The 21387-nt window shown below is 56.3% G+C and overlaps 2 protein-coding genes across 2 annotated transcripts in view; one reads left to right on the top strand and one right to left on the bottom strand.

Annotated features, from left to right (window-relative positions):
- Positions 1-4876, top strand: part of B3GAT1 (beta-1,3-glucuronyltransferase 1) — a 31404-nt gene extending 26528 nt beyond the window's left edge. Inside the window, exons 5-7 of the mRNA XM_025356959.1 lie at positions 345-641; positions 1305-1405; positions 2599-4876. Of these exons, the coding sequence (XP_025212744.1) occupies positions 345-641; positions 1305-1391 (384 nt within the window). The 3' untranslated portion in view covers positions 1392-1405; positions 2599-4876. The remainder of the gene's footprint in view (positions 1-344; positions 642-1304; positions 1406-2598) is intronic.
- Positions 4877-7023: 2147 nt separating this feature from the next.
- Positions 7024-21387, bottom strand: part of GLB1L2 (galactosidase beta 1 like 2) — a 43169-nt gene continuing 28805 nt past the window's right edge. Inside the window, exons 8-19 of the mRNA XM_025356448.1 lie at positions 18249-18319; positions 15279-15363; positions 13879-14016; positions 12934-13014; positions 12445-12551; positions 11773-11913; positions 11429-11500; positions 11092-11170; positions 9262-9349; positions 8821-8932; positions 8274-8390; positions 7024-8021 (exon numbers count right to left, since the gene is read on the bottom strand). Of these exons, the coding sequence (XP_025212233.1) occupies positions 7935-8021; positions 8274-8390; positions 8821-8932; positions 9262-9349; positions 11092-11170; positions 11429-11500; positions 11773-11913; positions 12445-12551; positions 12934-13014; positions 13879-14016; positions 15279-15363; positions 18249-18319 (1178 nt within the window). The 3' untranslated portion in view covers positions 7024-7934. The remainder of the gene's footprint in view (positions 8022-8273; positions 8391-8820; positions 8933-9261; positions 9350-11091; positions 11171-11428; positions 11501-11772; positions 11914-12444; positions 12552-12933; positions 13015-13878; positions 14017-15278; positions 15364-18248; positions 18320-21387) is intronic.

Raw genomic sequence — 21387 nt, 5'->3', positions numbered from 1 at the left:
ATATGGGCTGTGCTAGTCTGGGGGAGAAGGGGAGCCATTTCACACTCTGAAGTGGGCAGACCGAAAGGTTTTACACAAGGGAGAAAACAGCAGCAGGGCCATGTTGAAAAGGTGAAGACCAGGCCGTCTGAGAGGTCAGATCTCGCCGGCAGCCCAGGGCAGCTTCTCCTCAGGTGCCCAACCCATGGGACGGGGCCCTGGGGGCAGGGCTGTACTGGACCCCCCTGGGTGGCCTTGGCTGGCCATGGGCATAGAGGTTGCTGAAGGATGTCGCCTCCCATGGGCACGGGAGTCCGTCCACATCTGCAGTGCGGGCGCCCTGACTCTGGACCCCCCACTTGTAGATGCGCAGCACCAGGAGGGTGTCCGTGTGGCCCGTCGCTTTCGTGGGTGGCCTGCGGTACGAGGCCCCACGGGTGAACGGGGCAGGGAAGGTGGTCGGCTGGAAGACGGTGTTTGACCCCCACCGGCCATTTGCAATAGACATGGCTGGATTTGCAGTCAACCTGCGGCTCATTCTGCAGCGAAGCCAGGCCTACTTCAAGCTGCGAGGTGTGAAGGGAGGCTACCAGGAAAGCAGCCTCCTTCGAGAACTTGTCACCCTCAATGACCTGGAGCCCAAGGCAGCCAACTGCACCAAGGTGAGACCCCCCACAGCACTGACAGCTGTGACGCACGCGTCTCCAGCACAGCCACACCCTCCCTACAGATCGGGAGAAGGAAACAGAGGCCTCAAAATAGCCTGGGCTTTCTGAAACCCCTCCCCAGGAAGGCCGTTTATCACCTGTAAGACAGCGACACGGTGGACAGGCAGGGAAAGGGAGAGCAATGGCCACCAGGGAGTTATAACCTCCCACAAAACAGCTGTGCTCCAGGACGTCCCTGCTGAGCTCTCATGCACACACACGTGCCTATGCATGCACACATGTGCACACATATGCAGATGCACACGCATGCACACATGCACTTGCACACACATGCACATACACACATATGAACATGCAGACATAGGCACACACACACACGGGAAGTCTTGGGGCTTCTCTTTCCTGTAGCTCTAGACTTCCCATTTCCTGCAGGTGTTCTGAAGGCATCACATGTACAAACAGCAAAAATGACGAGGTAGTCTGGAGCCACAGAAAATAAATTTTAAACAATTGAGAAAATCTTGATGGAACAATTGAAAACTCCTGAAGGAAAGGGAGGGGCAGGAGAGATGTTTACACGGCGTGGGAGGGAGCAGGGAGGCAGCGGAGTGAGGTCAGGGGCCTGTCCCACCGTGTTTTGCTTCTCTGGGCACACAGATCCTGGTGTGGCACACACGGACAGAGAAGCCAGTGCTGGTGAATGAGGGCAAGAAGGGCTTCACTGACCCCTCGGTGGAGATCTGAGCTTCAGGACGCAGGTATGGGCGTGACGAGGGTGGGCCACACACTGGGCAGAACGGCACCAGGTTGGGCCAAATCAACTGTCTTATGCTTTTCCTCTTGGGCTTTCACTGTGGAGGACACGGCAAATGTGGGCAGGAGGGGAGGCCTCACCACGGTCCCCTTCCCACTGGGCCACCTGAAAGTCCCCAGGCATTAACTTTCACCCACACAGTTGGGTCCTTCTCTGCCACCAGACTCTTCAGAGGGCGTCGCCTTGCAAACACCTTGCTGCTTGTTCTACTGGCAGTGACGCCTGCACCCCATAAGGCACTGCCATTCAGACTCTCGCTGGCCAGGGTCTGTCCCCCTAAGTCTGCCTCTTCCCCTGTGGATTCCTTCACCACATGGCCATGGCGAGGACTCACGGACTCGCTGCTCCACAGCAACGAGCCACAGCTGTCATAGTGAGAGGTAGCGCAGAGTGACAGCACGGACCCAGAGCCCACCTCAGCTCCCAGGACCCCTGCTCTTCACTGTTTGACCTGACTTGACTTTTCTGGGCCTCAGTTTCTTCATCTGTGAAGTAGGTTGCTGAGGGCACCTAGAACAGTTCATGGCACATAAGTCTCATCAGTGTGGCTATTTTTATTCGAGTCTTTAAAGCCTTCTCTGGAAGCAGGCCACAGGATCCACCTACACTTCAGAGGCAAAAAAATGATGTTGAGAGAAGCTAAATGAATGTTCCAAGGTGACACACTGGCACAAGTGAATTGTGCCGGGTGGTTGGCAAAGCCAGGCATTTTCAGGGGCTTTACTGTGATCTGATTCTGTCTCTTCAAAGCAGCTGGTACTCCAGACTCCCTGCTCTAGGTTATGCCAAACAGAGCTTGGGGCCTGAGACAGACATTTGTCCTCTTGCCCTGGAGCTAAGCAACAGCTTCTGTATCATGTTTGTATCCCCCTGCCTGCAGGGGACCACAGGGCGTCACTCAGTCACCTTGGCCGGTGCCACTTAGAATGCGTCTGTACAGAGCCTCACTCCTGCCTCCTGCCCTCACTGGGCCCTTACTGCCCTCACTGGAGCACCTTCCCCACCTGCCTCCCAGAAAGGCCCCCACAGGACCTGGGGGCCTGGGCTTTGCAGAGGTCCTGGTGGCCCTGCCTGGCCGTTCCCTCTCCAGCCCCATCCTCAGCCGACACCTCACTCATTCCTCCTCTCCCCTCACAGGAGCCTCCTCCTCAGACCCTGTTCTTGGCCTTCCATCCTCTCCCCACGGCTGATGGTCCCTCCAAGGCCGACTCCTAAGGAATCACCATCACCCTCCTTTTATTCTGGGGGCTTCTGAGAGAGCCCAGCCTGATGCCAGGACAAAGGACAGAGAATTTAAGCACAGAAATCCCAGACCTGTTGTTCTCTCCAACCAGCGTGACCAGGGCCCGAGAGACCTGATGGCCGGGGGGGGGTGTCCAGCACCAGCCAAGCCGGTGCTCCAGCGCACCTCCCCAGAGCTCCCTGCACTGACGGGGCTGCAGGAGCAGGTGCAGAGGGCACCCACACCGGCCCTGCAGTGACGCGGGGCGGGAGGGAGATGAGAAGACCCTGCAGTCACGTGGAGCATGGCCCCCCCCGGCTCCCTGTCCCTGGGCCCAGCCCTACCACACAGGACACCCAGCCAGGGAATTCTGAAGACCAGAGAGCAGCCCACGGGCATCAGGAGTGCTCTGCTCCTCTCCTCGGTCCCTGCTCTTCCCGAGGGCTGCCCCCAAATCAGACATACCTCTGTGGCTCTCCTCTGGTTCATGTTTACAGAGCATAAGGCCGTCTTTGATCCCAACAGGCACCCAGCCCTGCATGGGGGGAACTGGGCCTAATAGGCACCCCCTGTACCTCAGGCTGTGGCAGGAGCAGAGTCCCCTCCTCCGGCCCCTCTTTCTTTACCCCTTCTCCTCCAGCACTGGCAAAGGGGTGGGCTCAAGAGCCAGCACAGGTCACTGCCTGACCTGGATTAAGAACCCCACGACCCCACTGTCCACATACTGCCTCGCCACCGCCCACCGCCCACCTCGGCTGCTCGGCCCCTCGGCTGGACTGGACTGGGGAGGGAAGGCGCCTTTTCCTGCAGCTCTTCAGAGCCACAGACCTCAGGGTGCAGTGAGCCTGTCTGTGGTGGGCAGTGGGCAAGGTGATGGGCGGTGGGCAAGGCGGTGGGTGGCGCACAAGGTGGGACCTCCTGCAGCCTGGAAAAAGGAGGGAGGCCAAGGCCAAAGGCTAACTCTCTCCCGCCCCCGGTCTGAGGAGGAAGGACTCTGGAGTAGCAGAGGGACTGGGGAAAAGAGGGCAGGGGCTGGTGGGACACTGAGCAGGAGGGAGGCCTGAGCACACTGCTTTGGAAATTATTCTAAACACAAAAAAGGGAAAGAAAATGTTACTTTTCCCTAAGTCAGGAGCATGCGAAGCTAGCCCACCTCATGTCCAGCTGTCCACTTTCCACCCTAGAGAAAGAACAGTGTGTCTCAAGCTGCTGCCCTCCCCAGGCCTCCCAGGCCCGCTGGAAAGGGCTCTGACTCCCCCTGGCCGGCCGGGCTCTCTGGTGGCGATCTGGCTCATTCTCCTGCAAGTTGGAAGCACAATTTTCCCCCCAAGTGGAGGAAAAGGAAGGGGCCCAGCCTACTGAAGAGGTGTTTACTTTTTAACTAACAGCCTCCCACCCCATTACGACTCACCAGGACAGGTCTGAGGGCCATTCAGAACCCACTCCTGAGTGGGTGGGTGGGTGGGACTCAGTCCGGAGACCTAACATTCAGAATATAGCATTGGTTGCCTATTTTGAGATGGATTTAATCTCCCACAGTATTCATGAGACCATCTGATGGAATCAGATCTCTGAGCCACCTTGCAGGACGTTTTCCCCAACCTCTTACACCCTGAATGTCACTTTGGAAACCAAGCCCTTGGAAGCAAGTGGGGTGGCATGGGAGAGAAGGGAGGAGGTGGGCACAGGTGGTGAACTTATGCGTGGGCGCTCTACTGCCTCACTCACAGAAGCCAGCCCTGAGTGCCAAGGTCAGCTTGGCTGGTCTGAGGCCACCTTCTTAGCCAAAAACCCAGGGTTCATTTTCAGGAAATTGATAATGAACAACAAAATGGGGACTTCCTTTGGCAGATGCTAGGTCAGTTGTTTTCACCTAATATCCTCTTTTAGCTGCATGTATATTTATTTATAATTATAACCCTGGTGGACTGCAGCCTTCATCCTTGTTGGGAATGAGTTTGTTATAAATCAGAAATGGGTCCATGATGACGATTGTTTTCCAAACCCAGTCTGTTCCCTACTCCTTCGCTGGCAAACCCCACCACACAGGAGTGAGGCCAGGGGCTAGGAGTTCCAAGAACAGAGGCTGGGGTGAGGGTGGCACCCAGGCAGCTGCATCTGGTCTGTTTTAATTTAACTGTATTTAATTTGCTTTCAAAATTAAAAGTCAAATACAGTTTTTAACAGTCCTAATCCTCTTCAGCGCTGCCTTATTTTACTGTCATTTATTAATTTAGCTACCCAACAAGTATTTATCAGGTGCCTGTTATGAACAGGCATTATTCTAGGAGCCGGAACACAGCAGTGAAAAAACAAGGCTCTCATTTTCACAGAACTGACCTACTGACGAGACGAGACAGGCAATAACGAATACGTGTTATTTCAGATGCAATCTGTTGTATGGAGAATGAGGCTGAGTTGGGGAGACAGAGGGTAAGAGTGGAGAGGGGTCAGTGCTCTGTAGGGTGGCCAGAAAGGCCTCCCTGATAAGGTGACATTGGAGCAAAGCGGCAACACCCTGACATGCAGCTCCCTGGGTCCAAGAAGAAAGAACTCTCAGCAGGTGGAACAAGCGTTGCTCAGCCTGCTTATAGATCAGCAGGAAGGCTCAGCCGACTGGGTGGGGATGGCTGGGGCAAGCAGTGAGGGATGCGGTGGGCATGGGAGAAGGGAGTCCTCAGGCATCAGGTGAAACCAGAAGGCAATGGGGGGTCCAGTACGGAGGACTAACATAATCTATCCATCTCTCAGAAGAACTGCCCTGCGCCTGCACAGAGGATAAATGGAGAGGGCAAGGACAGGTGGAGACGTGGCTCCCGCAATCATCTAGGCCAAGATGCAGTGGGCTGAGTGGGGGCATGGGGTTGGGGCAGAGAGCAGCAGTCAAATTCTGAACGAGTTTAGGAGGCAGAGCCAGGAGGATCTGCTGCTGGATTGGATGTGGGAGAGGAAGAGAGGGGTCCAAAATAGCCCGAGACACAGAACAGCACTGCCGTTTCCAGATACGGGGCTGCGTGCAGCAGGGGTAATGTGGGGAAACGGAGCTCTGTGTCAGGTGCCCGTTAGACACATGCAGAAGAAAAGGAGCCCCCACGCGCCTGGAGCTCAGGTGCAGGCCAGCATCGGCAGGCGCAGGTGTCGAACCTGTTTACAAACCACAGGTGTCACGGGTGAGACCCTGTGCAGTGAGTGTGGACAGAGGAAAGAAACAGCCCAAGGAGTGGGCCAGAGACCCCCAGTATTCAGAGGCTGGATATGAAGAGGGATCCTCCAAAGAGACCTAGATGAGGCCATACCATGTGGAAGATATGGACAAATCTTTAGTCAACGCTGGAGAATAAGCTCTGCCAAGAGGTGCTTTGGTAGAGAAGCCGAGCAGTCAACTGGCAAAAAAGAAGGGCAAGAATAAGAAGCTGGTGTAGGAAGACCTCACCTTAGGAAACCAGTGTGTCCTGCTCAGTTCTTCGTGGAAGTGTGATCCACTTTACAGGAGGATTTGCAGGAAGGTTCCCTTCCATTCGAGTTCCATCACTTTCTGACAGAACCCAGCTCATACACAGCTTTGCAGAAGCACACACCCAGGTAAAGCAGGGCAGAAGACCCTGCACCTGGCTCAGGCCACACCCAAGTAGCCCGGGTCTCAGCCACATCTTAGCTCCGTGCTTGTCGTTCCAAGGCAGTTCCAGAAGAACTGGTGAGTTTGGGCAAAACCAGGGACTCTGCCTCATCTTGTCCCCAAGCCACTGTCCACATGCTTCCCTTTAACAAGCTCCATTTAATAAGCCCTTGACCTGGCTCAGCTGCTGGGCTGCACATCACGAATGTCCCCTGCACCTCCCCCTGGGCAGCCACACGGGCAGCAAGCCTGCTGGCCTCAGTGAGCTCCACGGCTTGCCATCCCCCAGCCCACCTTCACGGGGCTCCCAGAGCTCTTGCCGTGCAGGGGATGTGTGTGCTACTTGACTTTCTGTTACTGGAGATAATTTGGTTTTGGCAGTAGATGCCAGATGTAGTTTGTGAAGCAAAACTCAACCCCGCAGTTAACTCATATGTAGCGCCCTTGACTGCCTGGCAGATTCTTACCCCCGCCCACCAGCATGAGAATGAATTTGCATTTGACCTGTCCTCTCCCGGGCGCTTCCAATCCAGCGACATTTTAAGGGGAGTCGGGGTCAGGAGGGAAGTATGAGGCCAGGATCATGGCCCACCCACCCCAGGGACGGTCCCCGTCTGTACCCGGCAAATGGGGCCCCATGGGAACCTGACCGAGAAAACGAAGCTCTCACACAGCCTTCCCCTCTGGCACGAGTGGCACACATGACTGGAGACTATCACCAGAGGGGGTGTGATTCAACGCTACAGCTTTACTGCAACTCAGGACAGTGAGCCCCAGCCAGGTGTTGGGCTGAGCCCCAGAGCAAGGCTCAAACACGGACGTGGACACACTGCGGAGGAGGCTGCTCCGCCCCTGCTGCTCGGCGTGGGCGGTGGGGGGCGGGGGCCACTGAGCTGGGCCTTCTGTCCCTCCTCCCTGGATGTGCAGATATGGGCCATGGCTTCTGCCAGGACCCACATGTCATCCTCACTGAACACCAGAGACACTCGCTGACTCAGGAAGACGCAGGGCTGAGGATTTCGGTTTCTCCGGCCCAGCCTGTCACCCTGTGGGAAGCAGCGAGTGGGAAGGGAAAGGGGAAGTCACATGTTTCTCACGCTGAGTTCCTTCCAGAATCCCAAAGAAGGCTCAGAAGGTTGTGAAGGAAGAACAGAGTCAGCTCAGGTGAGACATGCCCTCCCCACCCTCTACACTGGTGACACACCCAGCATTTCGGGGATAAAAAGGGGCTCTGAGGGATGTGACCAAGCCTCCCAAGAACCAGCAAACAGCACGCCTGAGTCCAGCAGATGCTCGCAGGGCTGTGACTTCTGGCGCAGGGGCGTGTTTCAGCACTTTCTCTGAGGGCCAAAGGCTTGGCGATCTGACTAGCTGCTCCCACCCTGGAGACCACCCTAGAGACAGCCCGACAGCCTCGCACGAGAGCAGGGCTGCAGGAAAGGCGTCATCAACAAAGCCAGGCCCAGAGCTGTCCCACCTTTCCCTGCAGGCTCAGGCTTTTCAGCTTAGGTGGGGGCAGACTGTAGCCCCCAGTCCCTGAGGTTGCAGGGGAGGGGTGGGGCAGCAGCCACGAGGCTTCAGGTCAGGAGGCGGCGGCAGTCTCCCACGGGCACCAGCAGGAGGGGGTGCCACCGCTCACTTAATGTACTGGTTCCTGCCCAGGTGGGGGGTTTCCGTGAACTGTAGTGCAGGGCCCGCCATCGTCTCCTCAAAAATGATGACCTGTGGAGAGAGGGCCCAGCTGGGAGGGCAGCTGAGGTCTGTCCTGGTGCCAGGGGAGGTGCTGAGAGGTGGCAAGGTCAGAAGGAGAGGGTTTGGGAACCAGGCTGGAAGGGACAGGGACCAACAACTCGTCCGCAGCGAGGAGGAGGGAGGAAGAACCCGCTGGCACACCCTCCACCCTGAGGGAAGGCTCCCTGGGAGGGCAGGTGGGCAGGGCGTCTTGGGGAACAAGAAGGGGCTGGAAGCTCCCACCTGGTTGATTCCGCTGCTCAACCAGGGACCTGGGAGGTACAGTGTCTTCTGGGGTCCAATGTTCCAGTAACGTCCAAGGTTCTGGCCATTGATGAATACAACCCCCTTCTCCCAGCCCTTGAAACAGAGTGGGAAGGGTGTTCATCTACCACGAGAGCCACAGCAAAAGTGGAGGGAGACATACACCATGCGTGCTTCTCTCAGGTCCAGGAGACCAAAGCGAGCTGCGGCTGGACAGCCATGAGGGTGAGCAGGTGGGATGCTCTATTTCCTGTGCCCCTAGTGCCACTGCCACGCTTCTCAGTGCCCCTAGTGCCACTGCCACGCCTCTCAGGCATGGTCCCCAAGCTCAGACTGCATGTGGGAAGCATGAGGTGGTTCTGCTGTGAGCCCACTCCCCTGGCCCAGGGAGTCTCCAGCAGCCCTCTCAGACCCTCTGGGCACAGAAGCCACCAAGGGCTCTCGCCAAGCTCATGTGGCTTTGGCTCAGAGCCCTCCAAGGCGGGAGGGACGTAGGAGAACCCGGCAGGGAAAGGGGGTTACCAACCTCCAGCTTTAGAAAGGTGTCACAAGGGGTGGAGCTGATGGACAAGCTACCCAAGAAGAAAGCAGGCAATGTGGGTGTTTCTGGGAGGGAACTCCATTTGTCCAGGCCGAACCTAAGGACAGAACACAGGGCAGGAGACGGAGGAGGACCTTCCCTAGATCTGGTCCCAGTCCTGCAGCTAATTCCCCATCCATGGCACCCCCCCCCCACCACCACCCTTAACCAGGACACAGAATGGCAGCAGGGTAGGATGCTGGGAATTCCTAGTCTGCAAACGTGGCTTCTAGCGCGCGTGCCACCCCTCACGTCAGCCAGCCGATCTGGTCCCTGGGGCCATTCACACCTGGGTGTGGGCCAGGCTACGGTGCACCAGGGACCCTGGGGCCTGCCGCACAGCGCCGAACCTGTGAGTGCACGTGCTGGCACTGGGCAGGGACCCACCTCTGAAAAAAGCTCTTCTTCATATCCAGGCTGTAGATTCTGAATTTTTTCAGGGGTGAATCATTCAGATAGAGATTTCCAATCAAGCCTGTGGGAAGGAGGCAGAACATGTGGGTAGCCCAAAGGCAGGGGCCAAGTCTGCTGGGCCAGGGCCACAAGGGGAAGCCCTGGGACGCTGGGGTGAGGAGTGCTGAAGTGTACGCTCCCTGAGCTGTTCGCTTGCAAGCAAGGCTCCCTAGCAATTCTATGGGGCATGGGAAGGAGGAAATCCCTAGGATTTGCCATGGGAAGGATATAGAGCTGAGGTGTTACAGTGGGAGAACAGCCTCTGGCCTCTCTGAAGGAAGCTCCAGATGACTGAGAGGGTTCCGGCCTAGCTGCAGGGCCAGTTTCAGTGGGGCCCAGGCTACACAGACCTAATAACTCAGCCAGGAGTCACCTATGCCACCGAGGATTAAAGCTGTGCATCAGGAGTATGGACTGTGGGCAGATGGCACCCTCACTCAGGCATCCAACAGGGAAGAGCTGTGTCCCTTGAGGAGCCACTCATCAGTGTCCTGGGGCTGGGCCAGCCCTGCCAGTCTCAGATCACGGAGCTGCTGGGTGGCTAGCTTGGGGATTCAGAGGCTGGGGACTGTGGAGAGGCTTTGCGGGGCCTACAGACTCTGAAATGGCAGGTGCAGGTGTCTGTGGGCACACACATTTCTCAAGGGAGGTCTGTAATTTAAAACATTTAACTGTGATCCGGAGGACAGGACTCCACAGTGTGGGCCCAGGGGACCCTCAACAAGGGCTCAGGGAAGCAAAGTTAGGAACAATGGTCAGGCTGCTGCTCCCTCCAACCCCCAGGAGAACAGCAGAAGGACAGGCCCAGAGAGGGAGCTGTTTAGGGTGAAGGAGTGTGGGCCTGGATGGTCTAGATGCTGCTCTGAGGCCCATCTGCAGAGGCCCTGATCCCCGGGATCCCGGCTCCAGTGTCTGGGCCATGTCGCTTTCCTGGCAGGCCGCCAGATGGCTGTCGGATGAAATGTGGACCAAAAAGAGCTCTTCACGTTTCCTCCATTAAACGCAGACACCGCGAGAGAACTGGGAGGTCACCAGTGCTGCTCACCACAGTCGCATTCATTTTTTCTGAGTTCTTTTTTTATAACTTACCTGAAACCACCCACATTTAGCTAGAGTTGTTTAAAAAAGGAAGGGCTAAATTAAAGCATAAAAGATTTAGTAAGCCAGGAAACATAAAGCAAATTGGCAGCCTGTTCCCAGAGGGGTGTGCTGCCAGAGGGGTGTGCTGCCAGAGGGGTGTGCTGTCAGAGGGGTGTGCTGCCAGAGGGGTGCGCTACCAAGAGGCGTTTTGTTTGCTATATGTCCCACATCCTCCTCGCGCCACGTCCTGCCCGCGCCACATCCGAGATAAGCTATGGGTTTCCCAAGATGGATCAAGAAGAGAAATTCAGTGTGGAGGCCCAAGAAGGCAGGGGTCTTGTGCCTTTCCTTGGATTCCTGGAAATCACATTCATTGCTCCTCACCGCCGTCCCCCAGGCAGACATCCCTGCGGAAACCGACTGCAGCCCAGGGGAGACCAGGCCAGCTCAGTGTTCACTGTGTTTATCACAAGCACGCAGACAATGCACATGTGCAGTGCTAACGGGACGGGGCCACAGCCCAGCGGAGCTTCTCTGGCCCACTCAGAACTGGCCTCATGTACGGGACAACCCAGCCTCCACCTCCCTGCAAGGGGCCTCCGTGTCCTGGTGGCTGCTGGCAAGAGAAGCAATAGCCACGTGTCCAGCATGGCCGCTCTTCTTTCGACACGTTCTCGGACCCACCTTTGCGCTGGTCATCAATATTCTCCCCGTAGTTGACTCGCCCACGATTCTCCACCAAGATCCTCAGCACGGTGTAACCCTGCCAGCAACACGGGGCTAACGATGACCACTGGAAGGCCACAGCTGCCCCTCAGAATGTGCTTGTGGACCCCAGTTCTTCCCTACACTCTGGGGATGGGAGTGCACATCCCAGCTGGGCAGAAAGCCGTGCTCGCCCTCTCCACCTGCAGCTTGTGGGGAAGGAGCCACGGGTCTCCCAGGTCTTCCTCAGTGACTCCCCCCGTCCTCCTCAAAGCAGCGGGGGCTAGCCCTCACCCAGCGCCCAAAAACAATGAACCTGGATCAGAGGAACAGCGATCTTCGTTGTCTTATAGTCCAAGAATCCTATGGATACTGTGTTCACAAACACCTGCCAAAGGGAACAGACAGAAGCATCCATGGCCAACAGGAGGAGGGTATGTGGGACCTCCGCTAGGCCAAGAAGGGCAGCACCGCATGCCTGTGGGCAGACAAGGGGCCAGCGGGCAGAGCAGAAACAAATGCCCCCATGAAGACTCACAGAGCTGACTTGGAAGGGCCATATTTACAGCTGGTAATAGCTGATTCTGAGGGACAGAATGAGACGCGTATTGCAGGGCTGCTCATCAGAAGGTCGCAGGAATTTAGAAGAGAAGCTCCTACCTGCCCCCGATCACGCACGCGGCCGCTGAGGACGCCGGATGAGGTGATGCTGGTCTCGTAGAGAATGTACCCAAAGGACTGTCCATTTCCCCCGTTGACTGGCAGGTTCTCCATGTTGATGGGCTTTTCAGACTTGATTGGCTGCGTACAGAAGAGATGGCGGGGGGGGGGCAGGCTGAGCAGGAGCGGGGTCACAGACAGACTCTGCCTGGGGGCTGGCACGTGGGGTGGAAGCAGGGGTTTGGCAGGTGTTTCTACTTTGACTTCTCATTGCACTAAACCTACAGCTCTGCAGAGTAATGGGGAAGAGGGTGGGACAAAGGGGTGTGCACCGGCCGAGTGCAGTCCACAGGCAGGGGGTGGGACAAAGGGGTGTGCACCGGCAGAGTGCAGTCCACAGGCAGGGGATACGCGTCACAGCCTCGGGCCACTGGAGGAGGCACCCCCTGTTCCTCTGCCCCTCACTCTCCTCTCTGAGGCTGGGGGAAGGAACGGTTCACAGGGCCACCCGCTGTTCCTCAGGGGCCTTTGTTTCTCCCCAACTCACACTCTAGCATGAGTCTGTCCTCTTCACTCTGAGCTCCAAGGCTGGAGAGCGGACCTCAAAGCCACTAGGCGCTGGCCTTCCTCTCCCCACACCCCTGCTACACCCACGATTGCCCCAGCACTCACCTCCCCCATGTACTTGAGGGCATCCCACAGAGACAGGTACAAGACTGGCGTTATGGGCTCATACGACATCTTGGGAAGTAGGTCAGGTGGGGGAGGGAGAGGAATGCCTGCAACACACAGACAACAGCGTCATCCCCAAGGGACGTCTGCTCGTCCTCCCCGCCCAGCTCCCATTCACAGACCCAGTGTGCTCCTGCATCCCAGCACCACGAGGAACAACAGGCCAGCTCTCAGCACCTGCCGAGGCCAGGGAAGGAAGGCCAGGGGCATTATCCCGTCCTCCACAGGAGATAAGGAGCCTTAACACCTGGAACAGGTGAAGTCGGCAAGACAGAAAGAGCCCCACATACCTCCCTGTCCCTGTCTAGAACATTCTTGCACACAGATCAACTGGAGTCCAGGTGGGACAGTAAGGAAGTAACTCTTTCGGGGTCTGAGAGCAGAAGCAAGGGCCTGAGTTGGAACTTGAGTCTGCTGTCTGCTGGGTACCTGAGATGGAGCCGAAGAAGTCTCGAAGCTTCATGTACTTGGCTGTGTAATCTCCGGCTTCTGTCAGCACAGCGTCATAGTCTGCAAGACACTGGGCCCTGTCATGGTCATTCCTGTCCCCAGCACAGCACATGTGGCAGCATAAAGAACAGGGAGAGGCTCAGAAGGGCCGCAGGTCTTCATCTCAGCCATTGCGGAGGCAAGACACTTTTGAGCCATTCAGTCAACATGCTGTAAACACGAAAGACCGTGCAACTACAACAAGTGTCCACAAGGCTGGGCGCAGCGGCTCACACCTGTAATCCCAGCACTTTGGGAGGCCAAGGCAGGAGGATCACTTGAGGCCAGGAGTTCCAGACCAGCCTGGGCAACATAGCGAGACCACGCCTCTACAAAAAAATTTACAAATTAGCCAGGGGTTGGGGTGCACACCTGTAGTCCCAGCTACTCAAGAGGCTGAAGCAGGAGGATCACTTGAGCCCAGGTATTCGAGGCTGCAGTGACCTATGATCACACTACTGCACTCCAGCCTGGGTGACAGAGTAATACTCTCTCACAAATTCAAAAAAACACAAACTATCCATGATCACAGCATGGCCCTAAATGTCTAGCTGCAGGTGTAATTTCTACTTTCTGGAACTCTCAACCTAAAGGGGGCAGGATCACACCTCCTCAAGGGCCTGGGCAGGGAGCGGAGGCCACCTCTGCCAAAGAGGCCCCTCTGTAGAGTGGCCGGCTCACAGGCACACCACCCGCCTTGAGGCTTCCCTCCTCTGGGAGTGTAACGTAACGTGACCGTCCAGACAAAGCCCCTGCCTTCTCCAGGTCCTCCATTGCCAAAGACACTGAAGGTGCCGGAAGTTGACCCTGAAGGCCTCTCCATAGCAAGCCCCAGCCATGCCCATGCATGGCAGACCAGGGAGAGCAGTGTTGACGAATACTTGCCATAGCTGGTGACATCTGACTTGTAGTCATGGAAGTGCATGGCTCCATTCATGAAGCCAAAGTTGGTGCCTCCATGGAACATGTAGAGGTTGATGGAGGAGCCAGCGTCCACAATGGCAGACACGGTTTTTAAAACCTCTGCCGGAGGAGGGAGAAAGGGGATGTGCAGAGTGAGTTAAAGTCTGAAATAAGCTGGGGTCCCTTCACTACTCTCCTCTTGCCCAGTCCCACCTCAAGGCCAACGTTGTCACTCTGTCCTTCTAGCTCTCACTAAAACCCCAATCACAGAAGATTAGGGGTGGAGGACGTGTGGGCCAGAATCATGGCCCCAGAGCTCGAGCCTCCAGTTGTTTGTAAATCCTGGTCAAGTCTCTGAGCTCCATGTGGACCACCTGCAGCCCAGGGCGGCCAGGGCCTTGCAGCCAGCGCAATCTCCATGTGAGCCTGCCCGACCAGGTGTATCAAATGCACACAGATGGATGCATCCCTAGAGAGAAAACTCTGACACCTCCCCTGTTGTGCCTTTGTTAGGAAATCAACCATGACATGACAAGACCATAGCAAAGGAGAAAAACCAATGGTTTAATAAATATATATTTTATTAATATAAATCAAAGAAATGCAGACTAAACAATGATGTACTGAGTAGACCAATATTAAAAGCTATTTTAATACTCAGCGTTGCTGAATCTGTGGGAAATGGGTGCATCCACTCGGCAGCAGCGGTTGAAGCTGCCGTCTCTCCGGGGCTGAGGGGTGCGCATGCGCATGAACAGGCGCTGAGGGCCACCGGGAACGCCAGGTGCGCAGAGCGCGGGCTCCGGGACGCTCACCGAGATGGCGTGCGCTTAACCACCACCCGAAACGGCCCGAGAGACTGTGTCCACGAAGCGTGGCTTAGAACGGGGCTCTTCACATTCTTTAAAGCAGTCGTGTAAGTCTGTATTTGGTCATACAGAAAGCGGTCCGTATGTGCATTCACCGGTACAAGCAGGTGCCATGCAGCGGAGCATGGCTGCATCTGTCTCTGTGTGTGCGTATAGAGCTGTCGGTACAGATACACAGAGAACTGCCTACATGGTGTACATCTAAATGTTGTCTCTGGGCTCTGGGAATTTTATTTCTTCTCTATACTTTTTCTGTATTTTCTGGATGTTTGCAATAGGCATGCATTACCCTTCTAATTACAAAAACACGAACAAGCAATGCTAAAAAGCCCTCCCATTCATCAAAGTGTCAAGGCAAATGACTCAGGAATATCCAGAGCCAACTTCTGCACACAGATAATCCCAGCAGCCTTGCACCCCTATGGCTGACCTACATTCGTTAGCCGGTGACTGAAACTCATCCTCACTTCTTAAGTAGCACACGTGCTGGATGTAGTAACTGCAAGCACTCACCAGAAGAATCCAGGATATTGTGAGGGCCTCCCCACGAGTCAAACCACCCCGTCCAGTACTCCATCACCATCTTGGGCTGAGTCCCCTGGACACCACAAAAAGAGAGTTAGACAAGCAGGCTGGCCAGACACAAAAGAGGGAATCTCTTCGTGAAGGGGAGCCCCAGGATCCCTGCCCTCTCCACTCTTCCCTGGCTGCATACCCACTGCCTTAGAGGTCTTTGGAGGTGGGGCATAGGTGACGGCCAAATTCACCTGCACACCAGTTCTCCTGCCACATGTGGACCCCACACGTGCAGGTACAGAGCAGACAAAGCTCCCAAAGTCGCTACGGCAAACCCTGATGGTTTTAATGTTGTGCACATGTTAGCAAGAAGACACTGGTTCTGGATCAAGCCAAGCTTTGCCTGTCCTCTGAGACGTTCTACGCAGGACAACTCCATATCTGGGAGGGATACTGTCGATACAGACCCCCCAGGTACTGGCTCCATTAGCAGAATAATCAGACGCTACGAGTGGGCCCTCTTCAAGGTCCAACTCAGTTTAAACAGCAGCATTTTCTGAACCAGAAGGTCAGGGCCTTACAGCACAGCTATTCATGGTGCAGGTTCTGTACCAACAGTTTGGATTTATACCCTGGCTGGGCCACTCAACAAACCTTAAATCTTCTTTCTGAATACTGACTTTGGCATAGGACTGCCCCAAGGAGGCCAAGATCATTCCTGGGACCATGACCACTCTGCCATGTTTGCAGAAGCCCAGAGCGCCTGGGGGAAGTGTAAAGACTAACGTGCTAGTATTTCAGGCCCTGTGTGAGACAGTCTTCCTCACTCATCCAGTGACAGCTTGTCAGGTATCTCTAGGTCAGTGATGGCCTCATGTTTAGAGCGCTACTGCATACGCAGCAACAACATCTGATCCAGGGGGACGGGACAAACTTACGGTCCATTGAGTAGAAGGTACCAGCCACACCCAGGTTAAAGCCAGAGTAGTTACGAGAATTCTTTTAGCAAGACTGGTGGCTTGGTTTTCTTTACAAGACACCTACCTTCCAAGAAGGAGACATACCATCCCACGTTTAAATCACTAAAAAGGGAGAGGCGGATTCAAAGTCCCGCAAGTCAGAAATCTCCCATGCCAGAAGCAAGGCTGTTGGCTTGGGGGTACCAGTGTCCACCCACGTGCCAGGCCACTGCACTGCACAACTGGCTACGAGCTGGAGCTCTGCAGTGGGACTGTGCTGCAGTCCCCAGGCCACTACTTACAGGGTGCCTTGTACACTCTATGGCCATCTCCTTCACTGGCTCACATGACTGTTGGGAGAATGAGATGAGAGAGTGCGCGTAACGCCCTCAGCACGCGGCCTGGCAGGTCGGAGGTGCTCAGGAAACACTTGCATAGTTATCCCCGTCACCGGGCTCGGGCGCGGAGGGCGAGTGAGGTGCTATCGACATCACCACGTGGAGCGCACCTGGGGCCTGCGCTGCGCATTCAGAGAGCCCTTGATTCAAACAGGGAGGTGTGCAAGTCCCCTTCCTTAATGAAAACAGACATCTCTGGACTGTGCACATGAAGCCCTTCAGCAGGACCATTCTGTTAGCAGGAAAGCTGGCCTGGGAAGGCTCGGGCACGGCTACCTCTGTAAGGATGACCTTGAAGGCTAGGTAAACATAAGGCATTCTGCTGTATCAGCTGCCGTGCTAGGCACTTTCCAAATATTACCTCATTTAATCTTCAAACAACCCTGTGAGTTGACACCGTAAGGCAATGTACTCTCATCATCCTCACTTAGAAGACAGAGATGCACAGAGAGGTTAAGTAACTTGCCCAAGGTCACACAGCACAGGGCAGGAAACCCCGTCATCTCAGTCAGAAGCGTGAGCGGCCCCCCACTCCACTACACACACCGGCAGGCACTCAGGAAATGTCGAGGAAGGAAGGCAGAGACCCAGCTGGATCGCGCGTGACCTGCCTCACGGGAGCCTGCCTGGGAGTGGGGCCAGCCCTCCCATCTCCTCCTGGGAGCCTCCCCACCTACTCTGGCCACCTGAACCCCAGGAGGAGCCACATCAAACACACACACGGCCCCACACGGCTGTGGTCGCTCCACACAGATGTGCCTGAGGACACAGCCGCTGCTCTGAAAGACCATCAGCCAGAACGGAAAGCGGCCCAGCATCTCCACAGGCGTCCGGGCCTGTCCATCCAAGCACAGCTCCACTCCAGGCCCAGGACCAGCGTGACCGTGCGGCACGGGGCAGTCTCCACTCCAGGCCCAGGACCAGCGTGACCGTGCGGCACGGGGCAGTCTCCACTGCAGGCCCAGGACCAGTGTGACCATGCGGCACAGGGGCAGTGAGCCAGGGCACAGCCAGGGCCTCTCAGCTCTGCAGAGGGCGGCAGCATGGCCCCATCCATCCATCTGCTCCGGAGGGGCACACGCGCTTGACAGAGAGCTCAGTCAGAACTACAGTGCAGCGTAAATGCCCATCAGTTTGACAGATACTGAGGGACATGTGGAAACTCCTGCCTCTCTCCAGACCTGGAGGGGACCAGGCTTCGTGCCTTGCTGATGACAGTCATCTTTCTAGGATTGCAGGGCCCTCACGGGTGAAGGTCCGATGCCTGTGTAGTGCAGGACGGGGAAGTTTTTCTTCCCCCTCAATCCCTGGGAGCAAGTGTGGAGCTAATTGAGGCCACAAAAGTCGAGTCCTCCAGGAGTGCACCAAAAGGGCCCCTCTCTCAGGGCAGTGAGTGACGTCCACACTGCATTGGCCTACACAGCAGCCCTCAGAGCTGTTTGTGGGCAGCGGGTCTTGCAGGCACGCAGCGGCATGGGCCAGGGGTCAAGCGGCCAACAGCGCTGAGTCCAGCTCCCTGCACTGGGGACGCTGAGCACGCTGACAGGCACTTGGAATTCCCACAGGCCACTGAGCAGGCTGGGCGGCAGCTTCCCCGGGGCTGGACTTACCTGGACGTTGAAGAGAAAGGTGGTCAGTAGCTGCAGCTCGCGTGTTGACTGCAAGTTGATGGTGGCCAACACTGTTAAAGGGAAGAGGAGAGAGAGAGACAAAGCATTGTCTCAAAGCCAGGGACCTTCTAAGTGACCCCAGACCCTTCTCAATCCACCAGCACAGTAAAGTAACCAGCCCTGATATGGTTTCCCACCTCCAGTTAGAAGTCAGCCACAGTCAGGCGCAGTGGCTCACACCTGTAATCTCAATGCTTTGGGAGGCTAAGGTGGGTGGATCGCTTAAAGCCAGGAGTTCAAGACCAGCCTGGCCAGCATGATGAAACCCCATCTGTACTAAAAAATACAAAAACAATTAGCCAGGGTTGGTGGTGCACGCCTGTAATCCCAGCTACTTGGGAGGCTGAGATGGGAGGATCACTTGAACCCAAGAGGCAGAAGTTGCAGTGAGCCGAGATTGTGCGACTGCAGCCTAGCCTGGGTGACAGAGCGAGACTGTGTCTCACAAAAATAAATAAAGAATAAAAAGTCAGCCGGGACTCCAGGAGACCGATCTTGTTGTCTTGGATTCCGCCACAGTGGCACAGAGCTGGGCAGTCCCTCACTGGGCACCTGACCTTGATCAACTGTGACTTCTGCAAGCCAAGCACGCACTTCAGTTCCTTGTTCTTTTGTAGGAACCAGAGCCTGATCCTTCCTTGGCACCCCAAGCACCTGGTCCAAGGTAATGATGTAAACAAAGATTCCTCTCTGATTTCTTGATAAGGGCTAATTCTGTATTCTACCCCATAACATGTTCCTTTTAAAATTTAAAACGCTATTTTCAGTGGCTTTCTATCAGTGAAACACATGCTCAAGAAAGGTGCGCTCTGTCTGGCCGACAGCCGGGGATGCCCACGCCCACCCCCGTGGCACAGCCTTACCCTGGGGCCTCTCACCTACTGTCTGCCTAACAGTCAGCTCACAGGCACGGCTGTGGCCTGGGCTCCCGCAGGCCTAGGCACACACGAGAGAGGCTGAGCCAGCCTGGCAAGCCGGGCCACCCTGACACGCTGCTGTAGGACAAAAGCCTCTGATGCCAGTGAAGAAACGCAAGCAACAGGTGGTGCTCTGGGGAGGTGCAATAACTTGCCTCCAGGTCACAGTAATTGACCTCAAGGTAGCGGCAGAGTGGGGCTGCACACCTGGGTCCCCCTGACACCACCCCATGGCCCTGCCCCGTCCCTGTCCTCCAGCAGCCCACTGGGTGGGACCCTCCACCCAGACCCCTCCCCTGAAGCCAGAAGCCCTTTGAAGACAGGAGGCCAGTCTGACACTGAGCAGGCTGAACTCAATGTCCACAGGCTGTGCACGGCTAAGTGGACACAGGCAACTCTGTCCTGTCCTTCCTGACGCCTCTCACAAATACGAGAGGAGGGTGGACAGGCAGACGGCCACGAGGAACATCAAGAGGAGACACTGGCAAATCCTGGAATACTGAGAAGGACACAGGGACAGCAAATGGTCTAGGAGTGCGGAAGGGGTGACAGTCGGCTCCAGCTCCAGCCCAAGGCCTCGTCCCACTCCCAGCCCCAGGCCCTGATCACCATGAGATGGGAGGATGCCCGTCCTCAGCCTCGATTCTTGTTCTCACCTGGGCCCATCCCCTCCTCGGGGGCCATCCTGCCTGAGAACGCTGGGCCCGGCTGCTGCGGGAGCGGGTGTGTGTGGCAGGTGGGGGGGGGCGGGAAGAGGAGGCAGGCAGTCTCCACAGCACATTCCTGTCCACCACCGGCCTGGCCCAGAACAGCTGCCGCAAGACCCCAGGACTTCTCCAGAAACACTTCACAGTGGAAGACATTGCCCCAAACTCCGACAAGTGAGTGTCCCTTCTTGAAAAAGCCACCACGGCCCAGTCACCCCAGGGGGAAGAACTCCTGTCAACAGCCTCTCCCACACCCAGAGCTCCGAGTGGCAGCCAAGAGCCTCTTTCCTAAGCTGCTAGGTAGGGGCTGATCCAGAGCATCCCCTGGCACAGGAGATGGAGTGGAACAGACAGCAGGAAAACAGCAGGCAGTGCTAGGGAAAGGAACCCAGGCAGTGCCTGGGGAAGGAACGCCGGCAGCGCTAGGAAAGGAACAGGGGCAGCCCTAGAAAAGGAACGTGGGCAGTGCCAGGGAAAGGAACGCGGGCAGTGCCAGGGAAAGGAACGTGGGCAGTGCCAGGGAAAGGAACGCGGGCAGTGCCAGGGAAAGGAACGCGGTCAGCACCGGGAAAGGAACGCGGGCAGCGCCAGGGAAAGGAACACGGTCAGCACTGGGAAAGGAATGCGGGCAGCGCCAGGGAAAGGAACACGGTCAGCACTGGGAAAGGAACGCGGGCAGCGCTAGGAAAGGAACAGAGGCAGCCCTAGAAAAGGAACGCGGGCAGTGCCGGGGGAAAGGAACGCGGGCAGTGCCAGGGAAAGGAACGCGGGCAGTGCCAGGGAAAGGAACGAGGGCAGTGCCAGGGAAAGGAACACGGTCAGCGCTGGGAAAGGAACGCGGGCAGCGCTAGAAAAGGAACGCGGGCAGTGCCAGGGGAAAGGAACGCGGGCAGTGCCAGGGAAAGGAACGCGGGCAGTGCCAGGGAAAGGAACACGGTCAGCGCTGGGAAAGGAACGCGGGCAGCGCCAGGGAAAGGAACACGGTCAGCACTGGGAAAGGAACGCGGGCAGCGCCAGGGGAAAGGAACACAGGTAGCACTTTTGTAAAAAGCCAACTACCCTCGGAGGGAAATAAGAAAGGCAGTGTGTCCATTTTTAAAGTATGCTATGAGAAGAGAAACATATTCAAGAAAATTGTGACTCAGGAAATTACCGGAGGACTGGAAGATAAAAGTTCAGGAAGTCACCCAGAAAGTAGAACTGAAAGGCAAAGAGATAAAGAATAGAAAAGACGTAGACAATCAATAGGAGCTCCCAATACACAAACACCAGGATGACCGAAAGACCCGAGGACAAGACGGTGGAACACGCACAACCCGCACGCCCACCACGCAACTGTGCCAGCTCGCAGAATGCGCAGCAGCACCTGAAGGGGAGGGCGGTCTCCCCGAGGAACATGGCAGGGGGCGAGGAGGGAGAGGACCCAGGAGAGGCTAGGGAACTGGAGTGTCCTGT

The sequence above is a fragment of the Theropithecus gelada genome, chromosome 14, assembly GCF_003255815.1.
Source record: "Theropithecus gelada isolate Dixy chromosome 14, Tgel_1.0, whole genome shotgun sequence".
In the NCBI taxonomy this organism is placed as follows: domain Eukaryota; kingdom Metazoa; phylum Chordata; class Mammalia; order Primates; family Cercopithecidae; genus Theropithecus; species Theropithecus gelada.
This window is presented reverse-complemented; position numbering and strand designations above follow the sequence as displayed.